The 16,604-nt window shown below is 45.0% G+C and overlaps 1 protein-coding gene across 9 annotated transcripts in view; it reads left to right on the forward strand.

Moving 5' to 3' along the window:
- TBC1D1 (TBC1 domain family member 1) overlaps positions 1-16,604 on the forward strand; it is a 192,621-nt gene that overhangs the window by 121,635 nt on the left and 54,382 nt on the right. For 5 of the 9 annotated variants that reach the window (XM_006030903.3, XM_025212589.1, XM_006030908.3 and 2 more), the window contains 4 exons: positions 3,403-3,680; positions 6,808-6,966; positions 10,582-10,701; positions 12,200-12,339. In XM_006030903.3, the coding sequence (XP_006030965.1) occupies positions 3,403-3,680; positions 6,808-6,966; positions 10,582-10,701; positions 12,200-12,339 (697 nt within the window). Of the gene's footprint in view, positions 1-3,402; positions 3,681-4,363; positions 4,506-6,807; positions 6,967-10,581; positions 10,702-12,199; positions 12,340-16,604 lie in introns of those variants that run through there. The other 4 variants (XM_025212592.1, XM_006030904.3, XM_006030905.3 and 1 more) reach the window with 4 other exon arrangements.

Raw genomic sequence — 16,604 nt, forward strand, 5'->3', positions numbered from 1 at the left:
AGCCCCAACTCCAATCCTGGATTCAGAGTCAGAGCCTCAGTTGCTGCCCCCTGCCATCTGCTCCCCTCCCTTGCTCCTCTCCACCACAGCTTACTCTCCCATTGCATCTTTGGCTCCAACTGGAGCCCTGCTGTGGCCTGAGGCAGGGAGCACAGACCACATCCTGCCTCCAGCCCCCACCCAGCTATGCAGTAGCAGAAGCAGCAGTGGGGGAAGCTCTGGTACAATCTCCGGGGCTGGTGCTGGGATCAGAGTTGTCACTCCCACCACTGCTGCCTGGCCAGGTTGGGGCCAGAGGCAGCACGTGCTTTGTGCTTCCTGCCCCAGGCTGGGGCGGGACTCTAGCTGGAGCTGGAGGTTTGATGGGAAGGTAGGAATGGGAAAAGGGTGGGCAGGCATGGTGGCGGGGGGTGGAAAGGGTGCAGAGCAGGTGGCAAGGGAGACAAGTGACAAGGTGCGGGAGGGTGCCAGCACTGTGGTGAGAGCAAGTGGTGAGGGTTTTAGGTGGTAGGGGTGTGCAGGCACTTCAGTGTGGGGCAGGGGCAGGCATGGAGGTAAGCAGGCACCAGTGGGGCAAGTAGTGGGGACAGGTGGCAGGGGGCAGGCCACTTGACTCACCTGAAGCTTGGCCCCTTGCTGCAGTGGTGGGGGGGATACATTTTAAGATGACCCTCTAATAACTGGATTCTAGACATAGAAAATTATAACACTTTTATACATTTTCCATGTCTAGAATATAATTATTGGGGAATCATTGTAAATTCAGTCATTTTGGATGTGGGCAAATATGGTAATTGTTTCAGTTACCAAGACACATACTATATTTTCTGACATACAACATACTGCAGAATATAATACATACTTTAGTTTTGAAAAGTCTAAAGAAGAGAAAAAGATTTTTCCAGAGCGATGTAAAGCAAGGACAGAGCCTAATCTTCATCTGACTCCCCTTCTCTTTCCTACTTAACTAAAGCTGAAACTCTGATGCAGCAGTTCTCAACCAGGCACAGCAAACCCCATTCAGGAGTGCTGCAGTGGAGGTACTGTTGCCAAGGAGGCAGCCAGATAAAACTGCCTCGTGCACTCCTGCTGCACTGGCTCTCCTATCAGGATAATGCAGGCAGGAGTTGGCTCGGCTGTTGCCTTTCCCATTTCAGCCTCTTCCACGCACCTCCTGGAAACAGAGGTGCACAGGGTAGTTCCACTTAACCCACAGAAACTATGCACACTTACTGCAGCCCTTCCTGGGCTGGTTGTACAGCAGGCATGTGGGACAGTTTTATCTGGAGGTAGCAACACCCAGTTGAGAGGCATTGAGGTAAATTGAGGCAGCACCAACAGTGCTTCTCAACCACATCAAAGAAAAAGTTGAGCCACTGCTCTAGCTGCTGCTGAAGTCTAATCTCCAGGGGTGGACCTGTGATTTTAAAAAGTGTTCAAGAATCTTCAAGACTGTGAAGCTGGAAGAGGTCTGTAGCAGCTAACAGGTAGAAAGTTTAGCTTGATTAGTAAAACATGAAGATCTTTAAAAAGGAGAGATGATAACACCACTGTTAAGGCCCCTGGGATTCAAAGCCTGATTGACAGCACCCACTAGCAGAGAACCAGGCTACAGTACTACCAGGAGACTAGCCATGCACTTGCTCCAGCTCAGCCTTGGCCTTCCCATGAGTTTCCTAATGGGATCTAGGTGACCTGGGATAACCAATGGAGGCTACAAACCCCTGATGGAAGGTTTATGAAACCCTTCCAATTCCTGCAGGACCTTGTCCCTGCAGCAGTTCTCCTAGTATGTCTGCTGTAGACTTTGCCTGACTCCTGTCCTGGACCTCCCGGCTCTGAACCCTGCCTTTGCTTCAAACCCTCCTGTCCTGCCTCCAGCCTTTCTCCAATCTGCTTCCTGTCTTGGACCTCAACACCTTGTTCCTGCTTACCCTGTCCTCTGTATTGGATTCTTCAGTTCCCGATCTATGGGCCTGCTTGGCCCCTGGCATGCATTGGATCAAACTGACAACCAATATAACTAGTAGCAGAGCGCAGGCTCAGGGGTGATCTGATGGCCACCTACAAGTTTATCAGGGGGGACCACCAGCATCTGGGGGAACGTTTGTTCACCAGAGTGCCCCAAGGGATGACGAGGTCGAATGGTCACAAACTACTTCAAGATCGTTTCAGGCTGGACATAAGGAAGAACTTCTTTACTGTCCGAGCCCCCAAGGTCTGGAACAGCCTGCCACCGGAGGGGGTTCAAGCGCCTTCATTGAACACCTTCAAGATGAAACTGGATGCTTATCTTGCTGGGATCCTATGACCCCAGCTGACTTCCTGCCCTTTGGGCAGGGGGCTGGACTCGATGATCTTCCGAGGTCCCTTCCAGCCCTGATGTCTATGAAATCTATGAAATATTGTGACCCTTGGTTTTTGCTTCTGAGCTTGATTGTATTATAGAGTATTGTCGCCTCAGCTTCTGAACCCTGACTCCCCATCGTTGGATCATACCTGTGTCACTCTAGAGTGAAGAATAATGAAAAAAGAGTAATGCAACAGCTGCTGCACTGTAGAGCAGAAATTTAAAAAGCATTCTTCTACCCCAATCAGCTTTCCCACTTAATACACCCCAGTTTGAGGGGAAAAGGTGTAGGTTTTGTGTGAGATAAAGCAGAGCAGTAATAACTTAATGTCTGTAGCAGTGGTTCTCAACCTATTTAGAGTTGAGGCAGCCCACATTAGACTTGAGGCACCCCATGGAAAATGCCAGCTCTTAGTCTTCACTTGTGGTACTGTTTTTCTGTAGTCAAAAATCAATTTTACATTCCAAAAACTCAGAAAAACCACACCAGGTCAGAATGTTTTTTAACACTATGGATTTCTATTTCTGTTTTTAACACTGTGGAAATCTCTGGGGTTATCTTGTGAATAAACAAGATTTTTGTAAATCTTGTTTGCCCACCTAACAGTGCTAACAATTGCTAGGCAGCCCATGGCACCCTTGAAAGCATCTCAAGGCATCCCAGGGTACTGTGGCAACGTGGTCAAGAATCACTGGTCTAAAATTCCTTGTAGAAAGTCTAAACAGGCACTGAAATAAGTGGTTGGCTTTGAGAAGGGTGGAACTTCTATCAGTCCAGTGGAATTTACCACTGATCAGCTTGTTCAGCCTCTGCTATTACAGTGCCCAAGATTAGGCACTCAGTTTTAGAAATGTTGGCCTGTATTTATTTTCATGGCCTTATGTTTCAGGAAGTATATATCTGGCACAAAAAGGTTGTCTTTTAGAAATAAATCAGTTTATAGTATAAAGCAAATTGCTTTATGATGTCAAAAATAACCTGGGATTGAGAACCACCTAAAATATTTTTCAAATCATATACGTTCACGTGTCATTTTTATATATATTTCTAGGAGCCATCTCTGTGTGAAAAAGAAGTTCGAGTTCCATCAGAAAGTCCTGTCAAGACTGATGCATCAGCAGATGATCTCATCAGTGAGCCAGATAGTCATCCTGATGAGCAGCCCGATAATTTATCTCAGCCAAGCTTTAGACGGCGAGCAAACACATTGAGTCACTTGCCCACTGGAAGCCAGGAACCTCTGGAAGCAGTTGAAACATCACCATCTGTTCCACAAAGGAAACTAATGAGGTATCATTCAGTGAGCACAGAGACTCCTCACAAGCGAAAGTAAGACTCACTTAAAAGCAGGATATTTTTTCATATATTTGGGGCATATTATGGGAAGTCCATAGTATACCAGGTATGTTAATTTAATGAAAGAGAAGCTTAGTATTTAAGGAATGTGTATAGCAGTGTTATCCCTCTAGAGCATATGTGATAATTAAGAACAACTGCCATGTTAATTTTGTGTGTATTCAAGGAGGGAAATAAAACATGACACTTGCAATTCCACAGTAAATGTCAGAAAGCCATTTCCTGTGCAAGTATAATAATGGATGGATAATAAGGGGTGCTTTCTTCTTGTTCAGATGATCAGGTGTTTTTTTTTGGTTGGATCTGAGGGTTGTATAAGTAAATGACAGCTCTGTGTAGTATATTTATGAAGAAAAAACGTGTAACTTACGTGATATAGAAAGCTGAACTGTTGGTCAGTTCACATTTAACATATTTAAGTCAATTAAAAAAACTGCATAAAACTTCATTACTAGTAGCAGGCATCAGGAGTCTGATCAGTTCTTGGTTCGTTGCAAACTATACTCACAAAAACAGATTACTGATAATTTTATTGCTAATATTCCTGAATGTTCTCCTTGAAAGACTTCCATGAAACCTTACTAAGCTTTTTGAGCCTTTTTTCCTTCCCTTTCTCTGGCTTTTTTCAATTACTGTGGAAACATTCCTGTCTGTAGGCATCTGTCTGCCAAAATTGCTGATTTATGTAATCTACATAGTTGGAAGTGTGTATGTGCATCAGCTCATTTTTCCCTGAAGAAAGCAGAGCAGTCAAAGAACATGTTTGAAATAGGTGATGACAGGAAAAAAAGAATTGTGGTATGTAAAAGGAAACATAACCTGGGTTACCTTTTTGGCCTTTTTTCGAACTTTTGTTCCTTAAATGTTAAATGACTTTTGTAGTGTAGTTTAGGACTTAAAACTTGTTGGCTTGGTACCACCAGGAGCTGCCTTAACATTTGTAGCTGCTTCTTCAGTCAGTTCATCCTTTTCCCTCTGATATTCTAGCTAAAAGTTGAATATTCTTTTAGTTTGCTGTCATTCAAAAGTGGATCTAACCTTCTGACTTCATTTGGCTCCTCAAAAGATTGGTCTCTTAATGGAATCACTCCCAGTAACATGATATAGGATAAGTACTTGAATTGGGGAAAAATTGTACTACAGATGAGAATTTCAAAAGAACCTCACTCCAATAAAACTTGGAAATCAAGGCAACTTCTTGCTAAATCTCTTAAGAATAAAAGTAGGTTCCAAAGTGTTCTTATCCAGCAAAGCACTTGAGCATGTCTCTCTTTACAAATGACTTGTTCATTTGATTTCACTGAGGTTACTCAAAGGCTTAAAGCTAAATATGCACTTAGGTATTTTGGTGAATCAGGGCCTTTCAGCACACGCTTGTGTGTTCTCTACTGCTGACTTGTGCATTAGGGGAAAGTGCTCAGTCCCTTGCTGCTAGAGCAGGGGTAGGCAACCGGAATGCCAAAAAAATCCACATTGCCTACCTTGGAAGGTGCTGGAGTGCTGGCATGCCAGAAAAACAAAATGAGGGCAGGGGGTACATGGCAGGATGCCCAGCTTGTGCCCCTTGTCCCCCCACCCAAAGCCCCTGCCCCCCAGCCCTGCTCATGCTCCTTGTCTTCCACCCAAATCCCCTGTCCGCCAGCCCTGCTGCCCCTTGCCCTCCAGCTCAGGTTCCATGGCCATCAGCAGCTACCCAGAACCTGGGCCAGCGTGTGGGACCCGGCAGGGCAGGGCACAACAGGGGGCGCAAAAAGCTGCCTGCTGCTCCAAGCTCCCCGCTGCATGGCCACACTTCCCCTGAAGGTGGGGGCAGAAGCGAGGGGCACATCCCTGCATGCTGCCCACATTGCTCCCATGCACGTAGGGGGAAGTGTGACCAGGGCAGCGTGGAGCTTTCATCAGCAGGCAGTTTCCCTGTGAAACCCCTCTGGGTCGCACACGCTGCACTCCAGAGGGCCCAGGGGAGGGCAGCAGGGCTGGGAGCACAGTGTGTGTAACCCGGAGCGGCAGTGCACAGACGGGCCATGCAGGGAAGCTGCCTGCTGCTGCAAGCTCCATGCTGCCTGGGTCACACTTCCCCTGTATGCAGAGAAGCAGCGTGGGCAGCATGCAGGGCTGTGGCCCTCACTGCTGCCCCCACCTGCAGGGGAGGTGTGACCAGGGCAGCGGGGAGCTCAGAGTGGCAGGCAGCTCTCTCCGCCCCCCGCTGTGCCCTGCCATGCCGGTTCCCACACGCTGCTTCAGAGCGGTGGCGAGAGCAGCACAGTGGGGAGCATTGCCGGTATCTCCTGCCTCCCTGGAGCCCAGGGCTGGGGCTGGGGCCGGGAGACAGCTGGGGCTGGGGCTGGGAGACGGCTGGGGCTGGGGCTGGGGCCGGGGGGGGGGAGGCAGCAGCTGTTTGTAGCCTCACGGCTGCAGCTAACCCAGGCTCTGGGTAGCTGCTGATAGCCACGGAGCCCAGGCTCCTTCCAGCAAGTGGCTGTGGGGGATGGAAGCCCTGCTGCAAACAGCCCAGGCTCCATGGCTATCAGCAGCTATCCAGAGCCTGGGCCAGCTGCAGCTGTGAGGCTACAAACAGCTGCTTCCTCCCCAGCCCCAGCTGTCTTCCAGCCCCAGGCTCCAGGAAGGCATCAGGTGCCGGCACTGCACTCCTAGCAGCCAGGGTCGGGGCAGGGAGGCAGCAGCTGTTTGTAGCCTCCTGTCTGCAGCTGGTCCAGGCTCTGGGGTAGCTGCTGCCAGCTATGGTGCCCAGGCTGGTCTCAGCAGGGCTTGCAGCCTCCTAGCCGCAGCCCAGGCTCCCAGCTGGCAGCAGCTACCCAGAGCTGGGGCTGGCTGCACCCCTGGCCCCGGCCCCAATGCGTGCCGAGGAAAATGGCCTCGCGTGCCATGCTCGGCATGCGTGCCGGGGGTTGCTGACCCCTGTGCTAGAGCCTTAATTCAGAAATGTAGATAACCATTCACTACTATTGGCAGGCCTCTTTTAAAAGAGAATATCAAGTACCCTCGACACATTCTTACTCTGTTTTTTTCTGTCTATTCCTGTAATTTGTTCTTTCTCTTACCTCACCTCCATACTCATGGTTGGAATCTCACTGTACAGTTTGAACACATCTATGAAGGAGTCTAAAAGCTGTTCTGGTCAACCTGCATCTCCAACTCCCTTAGCTCGTCTCAGTCCTTCGGCCTCTTCACCCAACTTTTTAAAAAATCTAAAGCATAATTCAAGTGGAGAACAAAGTGGGCATGTTACGCAAAAGAGGTGAGATAGTAGATGCATAGAGTTTCTTTTATTGTATCATAAACATGCAGTATTGTAGTGCCAGAGCTTGCTATGTATGAATAATTGAAAGTTAAGATTTTTGCAGGTAGTGGAGTGCAGATAGTCTGAGGGGGAAAGTAACTCCTCAAGCACTGTATTTTGATGCAGACACTTGATGGAATTTTTTCTTTCAATCAAATGAAATTACTTCAGGAACTTGTGTGCACACATGCACACACCCCCTGTTATGCAAGGGTCAGTTGCTCTAGTTATGTATTAGGTAGCAGTAGTGCCTAACCTGTGCAAGAGGTTTGATACCAAGGACACTGATCCAGCTTTCTCTCTCCAGAATTATTCAGTTCCACCTGTGGCGGGCCAGGAGGGGGTGCTCCTGTGTTGAGCCACCCACCTCACTGCGTCCGTCCACCTTCCAGGCTCTGAGTGCCTCCCTGGGGGGGGCGCCTCACGTCTGGCTAACCCCCTTCCTGGAGCACACCCACTAGCCTGGGGGTTCCACTGCCACCACCCAGGGATGGGCTTTATTCTGGATCTGCGCACCCTGGGGAACACAGGCCTCGTAGCCCTCAAGGGTACGTGATTCACTTCAAGAACTTGGGATGCTTCCCTCAGTCAGAAGCACAAATAGTGGTCTCCCTTAGTCAGCCGAACCAAAGGGACCCCAAGGCATAATCTAGACCCAGTCCCAATAAGTCTCCCACACTAGGTACAAAGGAGAACTTTATTGGCTTTAAGGGGTAGGGTTGGAATAGGGTACAGGGTAGAGCAATAACAGAGAAATCCCATAGAGCAAACTCCCATGGCTATGTAGCCTTTGATCACGCATCTGAGTTACTGCAAGCTATATATCTAGTTAGATCTCAGGTAACTTACTCACAAGTATCATCCAGAGGCAGGTAGAGATTCCCTCTGGAGGCAGGCAGTTCATCGATCGTGAGTTTTGAGAGAGAGAGCAAGTTTCAGATGGTTCAGCTCTTCTCTCTCTCTGAGTCTTCCTCATGGCTGCTGCCTCTTCCTCCTGGGCAGTCCTTAACTTATATAGCCCTTGTGACCTCATTTACCTGGTCCAATGGAGGCCAGCACGTCTTGGTTGTCAGCCAGCCAATTTGAAATGCATCACTAGTTGCTGGGCAGACTGGCAGTTCCTAGCTCCCCAGGGAGCAAGCCCCTCACCCAGGTATGTGATGCCAGTCACATAGGCAGAGGGAGCAGGTTTCCCCCCTCCCTCAGGAATGTATCCAGCTCAGGTTACCTGAAGAGATAGGATAAGGTGTGTATCCTCTGCTGAGCCCATCCTAATCAAATTGTCAGAGAGCAGAGTTTAGGGGAGAAACAGAGGTGGCCTTCTGTCACACCACCTGTTTAGCGTAAGGAAGAACTGAGTTCCTGTGCCTTGTGAATAAGAAAAGGAGAGGGGAGGGATAAAATTACTCGATAAGAGTTGAAAGACAAATTTAACCAAGTCAAGAAAATAGGTCAAGAAATGTCAGACTTGTGAAGAGCCATTTCAGTCTCTAGTTGTTCCATTACCTTCAGCACCATGAAGTGATAGTTTGGCATTCCTTCCTTCGATGAGAACACAGACAGACAGAGCCATTCATCCTGCCTTTCCCTGAAAGGTAATAAGACCAGTTGCCTCCTAAAGTCATTTGATTCAGACTGTTTACTTTAGCTCCAAGAGATTGGCCAGACAAATGTCCTTGGGGAGTACTGTTAAAAGTTACTGTTCGTTAGCAAGTTTTCTGTCATGCCATTCTCTTTTTTTCTTTTTCTGCCTTTTTGTGCAGCACTGTTGAGGGAGACACTGATCCTTCTGATCCTGAGAAAGTACACAAGGCAGAATCTGCATCGTAACCATGTCTGCTGTAGGACTTGTCTACTTGTTCTATATTTACAAAAAAAATTAAATAGTTACTACTATTTAGCCTTACGTTATCCGAGATGAGCTTCCCCTTTTCTTCCTCAGGAACTGCACCGGGGCAGAAGTCTAATTATGCAAATCCTCTCCATCCTCTGACCCTCACTTCAAAAAACACCTCTCCAGTTCCTTGTACCCAGTTTCTCCTCCTCTTTCCCAGTCGCCAAGGAAAAGGGATGATTTCCTGCCTCCCGAGTCGATTCTGCAGTGACACTTGCTTTAATAAGTCTTTCCTCACCATTGAAAGTGATTCTGTATCATGTCTCAAAGGGCTGCTACTTAGAAATATATATGATGGGAAGCCCTCAGGTGAATTTACAGTTTCAAATCTGTGTGTTGTAAGGCCAAGCTACCATAACTCTGTGAGCAAAATGCAGTTATGGTCAGGAGATGTGCTGGGCTGATTTTCCTTGCAAACTGGCTCACCAGATATTAAAGGATTGTTTTACTTAATGCAAGTGATTGTTCCAGATTAATCTCACCGTCCCTGTTCACCATCTTTTTTGTAAGGCAGTGCCAACTGCAATCCAGATGCACCATTTTGGTGAAAATTAGACACAAAGCTGGCTGGCTGTCCCTGGTGAGTGCTATTATAGCCTCTGGCTATTAGGTGGAAGGGGAAGTGAATTTGCATTGAACAAACACTTACCCTGTGGGGAAAAAACTGTGGTGACAGTATGCGAAGTAACGACAGTACTGCACAGTAATGATAGTTACTGCGCAGTCATTTAGTACTTGCATGTGCGACTACTAAATGACTGTGCAGTAACAACTGCACAGTCTATCACATGTGTCGATGCAGCCTCTGAGGAGTAATTTTGCCCTGGAGCAAAATGACTTATGCAAGGTTGTGTATCATGTACCCACTCCACTGTTACCGCAGGCTAAGTCCATTTTAAATGTGACATATGTCTGAACCCACAATTGTTCAAATTCAGCTGCTTCCTCTGAATGTCATAGAAGCTTTAGGTAGCTCATTCTGGAGAGAAGGGGTTACAACCAAGTCATATTTGCCAAAATGTTTGTAATGAGATTTGATGGCTTCTGCTATATAACAAGAGCAACATACCCAACTAATCAGATGCAGAAAAAATAATGTATAGGTTAAAAATTCTAAGCTTTTTTTTTTTCTTTTTTTTTTGCTTACAAGCTGGATACAGAAATGTCAACTTTTTCCCTCTTTTCCATAATGCAGATCAGACATGTGCCTATCAACTTTAGCAGTTGTTAAGCTTTAGAGCTGCTATAAATTCTTAATGTTGTTGAAACACCTATCCTTGAAAATTTTCAAGAGCAGCTTGCGTGGACATTTGACTTGGGATGGTTTAGTCAGAAATGATCCTGCATTGAGCAGGGGGATAAACTAAATGACATTAAGATATCCCTTCCAGCCTTGTTTTCCTATAATCCTAAATATATTGTGAGGAATTTGACTAAAGCATAGGGGCATGAATTTATGAAAAGATACTGAGTCATACCAGAATGTTTGAAGTGTCCTAAAAACAAATTTCAGAGTAGGACTGATTAAAACAGTTTTAATCTTAACTCTGTTTTCCCTGGTGTTTTATGACTCCAAGTGTTAGCTCCTTTTCAGTTTTGAAACTTTCACTGTGTACGATTTTTACTCTGCATTTACACTTCTTCATTCTAAACTGCACTTTTCCCAACTGCACTCTCAGCATCTTCTACCATACTGCTCTAAGGAAAAGGCTTCATTCTTCCTCCTCTGTGCCAAATTTCTTAAAATTTTTGGCTCCTGTACATGAAAATAACGCGTCTGACTTTAGGAGCACAAAAAGGTAGGGTGCTCTTTTTATGCCTGAAGATAAAATTGTCTTGTTAAATTTGATTTTGAGACAACACTTTTTACACTTGTAAAATGATTAATATTATTATAATTCACTTGCATGTGATACATGAAATAATCTAAATGCAAATGTTAAAGGTCAGAGGCTACCTACAGTTTCTCACATATGAAGAAAATAGATTCTACGCATTTCCAAACTTTGCTTTTGTGACAGTATTACATGTACTTATATATTTTCATTGGCTGATTACTCTTTTCCAAAAGGCTGTTTTCACATCACCAGTGAATTCTCCTTTAAGAAATACATGGCATATCCCATTTGACAGCAGTGTCCTCAGTTGGAAGGACAGGATGAGAGTGTTGAGATGGTTCTTGGCTTACAAACCCAGTTACTGAGTTCAGAGCTTTTTGAAGTTTACATATCTTCCATAATGATCACAGTAACAAGTATGTCAGAGTTTAGGGTTGCTGAAAAGAAAAATAAAAGGAATGACTTGAATTCCTTAAAGCAGGTAAAGTCATTAATAGCAATGCTGAAAGACAGCATTGCTATTAATAATTTAATTTTCAGTGTTACAGACAGCTCTGTGAGTAGCCTCTGGTTTAAAACAAAGGAACAAACCCGGGACTCCTGGGAACTATTTCCAGCTCTGTTTCTGATTTCATTCTGTAACCCGGAGCAAGACATGTAAATTCTGTATTCCTCAGCTTATGTATCTGAGAGAAGAGTGCCCATGGGTATTTCTGTACATGCTCCAGGAGTGGTGGGAGGCACTTTAATTAGAGTGGCTCTGAGAGCTTGTCAAACAAGCTTTAGATAAAGTGCCCCTGCTGCCATTTTTAAGTGCAGGCTCACCAATTCATAAGATGGTGCAGGCTGCTGGAGCGTAGTAATTACCACACTCCAGCAGACTCAATTAATCAAGTCTGCTCTGACACGCTGCAATTATAGTGTGTTTAAGCAACCTCGCTGCTTGTGTATAGGTGTCCCATGTGCCTAACTCACAAGGAGATTGTGGGGTTTAATTTTACAGTGATAAAGCTTTTTCAGATCCGTTCATAAAAGGCAGTAATAGCACTTTGCACCTCTATAACAACATCAAGATTTTTGTGAAAGGCACTGAAATATCAGAATGTAAAGGCATGTGAATATGGATATGCACTGTGTATTTAACATATATTGTGTATGTTTATATATTATCACAAAAATATTGACACTGTAACTTAACTATTAAACCGGACTAAGCTGGATGCTCTTTCCAGTCACTAGCCTGGCTGCTGCACGTGCCCCTGTGCAGACCTGTTGCAGAGGTATGAATTTCACACATTTAACACTGGGGATCTGGCCCAGCATGTGCAGGTCACTTAGACCAATTTGGTGGCTTCTGTTTTAATATTCTTTGAAACCTGACACCGTTCACAGTATTAGCAGACTTTACCTTGTGTCATTATAATTCATTCATAAATCATTCTGTACTCTGCAATTTTAGTGACTATGAGTCCAAAGAAAACCAGCAGGGTGCTGGCAGTGACAGCCCTATACGGACTCGCCGACATTCTTGGAGGCAACAGATATTCTTACGAGTGGCAACTCCTCAGAAAGCCACTGATTCACCCAATCGATATGATGGTAAGATCCCTATTCACTTAAGTATATAAAAAGCCCTAAAGCATGTAACCTCTGAAGTATTTATCATCTTTAATTCTCTTTGCTAAGTAGGGTGGGGAAAATCTAACCTAACCAAGGAAGAATACCCTGTAATAATATTCATTTGCTGTGTATTCAGTTCCCAGTTAGAATGACCGCTTCTGTTTTCTATCACTTTTGTATCATGCTGTAACTTAGCAGCTATATAAAGCTTTTATTTTAGACTCACCTAGCCAAAGAAAAATGGACATTATGATTAGGTGCATACTTTCTATTTCTCTCAATCAATACCATATTATTTTCATATAGGAGGGAAAGCCCCTCATCTTGGATTTGAGTGCTGTACAAGGCTGTACAGTAGGGGGTGGGAGGGGCAGGTGGCTGCTGCAGCTCCAACTCCAGCCCCAACCCAGGCTTAGGCTCAGTCTTGGTGTTACAGCTGCAGCTTGAGCTGCCACCTGACCCCCTTCCTTCCCTCTGCACCTCTGTCTGATGCCTCTGCCCTTTTCTCCACAGGGGGAAGATACCAGGGGGTATAGGCATAGGGCTGGGGGGAGTTTGGGGCAGGCACTATGAGGGGGATAGGTGCCGGGGCACACAGGCACCAGGGGAGGGCAAGTGATAGGGGGAACAGAGGACAAGGGGTAGGTCTCAAGCCATTTGATTTCCCCCTCTGTCTGCTCTCTTACCACCCCTATGTCTCCTGTCCCCTTACGGCTGTTTGCCTTGCTGCAATTGTAGGGGGGGGCAAATTTAAGATGACCCCCCAATAATTAGATTCTGTACATGGGAAATTATAACAAATTTATAAAGTTTCTATGTATATAATTTAATTATATGGGGAAGTTAATCTTAGTCAGCCATCTTGTATTCGGGTAAATATGGTATTGTCTTAGTTGATGTCACTTTACACTTTGTCACCAAGTAACTTTATTTAATTGTTGCCAAGTCTTTTACTCTTGGAGTATAGAACTGAGGTTTTGGGCAAAATCTGTGTCTGGGGAAGAAAGTTTAACTCAGTTGTTCACAACCTTTTCAAACTCCAGGTATCCTCCATAGCTTTCCTGAATTTGACAGCACCCCAATTGAAAACCCCGAATAATGGCATAACTAGTTATTTCTGTGCCCTGGACATTAGGGATGGGATGTGAGGGGGATATTGTGCTGAGACCAGAAGTGGGATGGGGGGATCCAGTCTTATCTGCCACAGCATGGGCTCACCCAGGGACTGAAGACTTGCAGTGGGTACCCAGGGCAGAGTTCACCATGTCAGCCTCTCTCACCCTCCTCCATTAACCCTCTTAGAATTGCTGGTAATCAGCTGTAAAGGTTGTAATTTGGCTGTGGCTATGGAAGTGTTAATAAAGTACCTGTTGTTGCACAGGAGCAAGGGGAGGGGAGAGCTAGACTACAAGGGGGAATCCTGACTCTGGCCAGGCAGTCTGTCTGTCCCACTGGAGCTAACTCTGCCTGAGCCCAAGCTGAGCACAGACCCCTACTGTCAGTCCATCAGCCTTCTCTTCCATTTCAGTGCCTCAGTAGCACGTGCCCTGTTTACCCAGTTGTTGCATGGTAGAACTGTCCCCTGCGCTGTTCCTAGGAGGGGTTGTGCCAAGCAGACTGGGAAGGAGCTGTAGCAGAGGAGTTTCTTTAGATTCATTCATTTGCCTGGCATGCCTGTCCTAGAACTAAAGGCATGCTGGACACTTCCACCTGGCTGAAGTGATGGTGCCAGCTCTGCAACTCCCTTGAAGGCTTCTCATGGCACCCTGAATGAGACCCACTAGTTTAACTTCTCTAATGTCAGTGTAGTTGTACCTCCCTAATACTGGCTGATATCTTTCAATGAACCAACTATATAGTTGGGAGACATGTTAGACAAGCTTTTGATCACAAAGTGCAGTTTTTCAAGTCCACCTTGTATATTTCCAGGACCGTCACAGCTATGACCTTACTACAACTCTACTAAAACTGGATAGAATTTGGTCCCATAATCCTTAATATTTTGCCACTTTTTCTGATAAATAGTGATTTCCAGACCTCTTTTCTTTTCCTTAGGTTCCTCTAGATCAGTGGTTGTCAACCAGGAGTATGCGTACTCCTAGGAGTATTTAAAAACATTGTAAACGGTACAGGGGGAGCTCCCGCTGGATACACGTGGTGTTGCACCACTCCCGGGGAAGCTGCAGTGCCACGCAAAGCCAACCCTGCAGCAGCAGCTGCCTCTGCCCTGCACACAGATCAGAGGGACATGTGCCCCCTGGGCCTCCACTAGGGTGCACGTAGCAGCGAGAGCCCCCCTTCACCCACACCCCTGGATGAGCCTCCCAGGCTCTGATTGTCCCACGACCCAGCCCACCTAGGGCCCCATTCACCCCTGTCTCTGCCCCGCTCCCTACCTCATCGCGGGCTCCCCCATGGCCCTTTCCCCTCTCCCACAAACTTACCTGCTGGGGGGGGGAGTGTGCATATGCACTCAGCCCCTCCCCCCTCCCTAATTTTAATATAAAGGGGCACATGAGCTGAAACTTTGAGACAGAAGGGGCACACTTATTAACAAAGGTTGAAAACACCTGCTCTATATTAACTCATTTTGAATGAACTTTTAAAATAGCATATGGTTGTTGGTGGGATGATAGAAATATTTTTGTCTAAAGAATAGCTTTTGAATTTTTGCCTAGGTCTTTTTAGCTATAGTTCATTACGGGTGGTGGAGGGTGTTAACAGTTTGTAGAAATCCACATGGAATTTCCAAAAGGAATACATGAAGAGTAATTAAAAGGGAGTCTTGTCTCATAGGATTTTATATTATTTTAGAAGCAAAAGTGAAACAGGAAAAAAAATTGTCCAAAGAATCATGGTTTCTGTATTCCAGATGTCAACCAACAAATAAAATAAAGAGATTTATGTATATTGTCTTTGTAATATTACCGCTTTGATAGTCGTCATGTGATCTTTCACTCGAAACTTGCTACTGTCACTTCCAAGTGGAAAGCACATTGCCTCCTCTAATCAAATCTCAGTTTCATAATTAACAAACAAAAATACATATGCTATTTTCCCCCACTAGAACTAACAGAGGAATAGAAAGATAACTAGATGAAAGGTGGCAGTCACATTTTGGCTAGTGGCTGGACTGGTTGGACCTTAGCCCTGCTTGGTTTGGCTTTATCCCCCTTGCTGCATTTAGTACTATGAAGCTTAATAAAACAACATGGTATCACTAGAGAGCCTTTAATTTGTATTTGCGAGCTGGTAAGATTGCTGGCAGAGACCAAGTACATAGAACAGTTGCATCTTTTATGTATTGTTAGACACTAAATCACTGTAAACCAGATAGGAAAAAAGTGCACAGGATTTACATTTTGAAAGTGTAATGAAATCCTTAAAACATCTAAATTATTGTTGTAGTTTATCGTATAAATAAATATAAAAACACAGTAATTTGTAATAAATACATAAAAAACACTGCTTACCACAGAAATAACCATACAGATATTCTCTGTTTTACTACTTTGATATGTATGCCAATCAATTGTTCCCTCATTGTTAAGTCTCCTTATCTTCCTGGAAGGTGTGTTACTTGTCAACTTCCAGGTATGTAATCTGCAAAGGTCTTAAAACCCTCTGGTAGTTATATTTTTAACAGCCCAACCAAGCCAAGTCACCTTCCAAAAAAACAAAAAAAGAAGGAATCAAATGTGGTTAAAAGACAACATAAGGGGGAAAAAGTGTGTGTGGGGGGTGAGGGGGAGAGGGGAAAGGGTATAGAAAAAGGAAGGCCCACTAAAAGCTGAAGCTTTGTTAAGCAAAGGTTTTGCTAAAGCGTTAGTAAAACAATGTCAGGGGCCCATGGTCTTTAATCTATTCAACACACATGGTTTAATTAATCTCCCCAAAGTTCTTGGATAACACAATGATGGTTATTGTTAAAAGAACCTACATAGAAATAAATATGTTGAGTAATGCCAAGCTTCAGCTTTTCTGAAAACTAGATTTTTGCAAGTTTGACATTTTTTAAACAGAAATAGCCTAATGTGATTTCAAAAGCCACAAAGATCCTCCCCTCCCTTTTAAAAAGAAAACACCTACATTGCCTGGTCTAGATTTTTTCTCTGAGAATTCATTGTAGCTGCAAGATAAAAATCTTAACAATCTGCAGCTGAATAAGCTGAATAACTGGAGAAGTAATTGCAGCTGAGATATTAAGCAGGAGATAAACTATTTACGTGATTTGGCTCTTTCCC

Source organism: Alligator sinensis, unplaced genomic scaffold (genome assembly GCF_000455745.1).
Source record: "Alligator sinensis unplaced genomic scaffold, ASM45574v1 scaffold412_1, whole genome shotgun sequence".
NCBI classification, from domain to species: domain Eukaryota; kingdom Metazoa; phylum Chordata; order Crocodylia; family Alligatoridae; genus Alligator; species Alligator sinensis.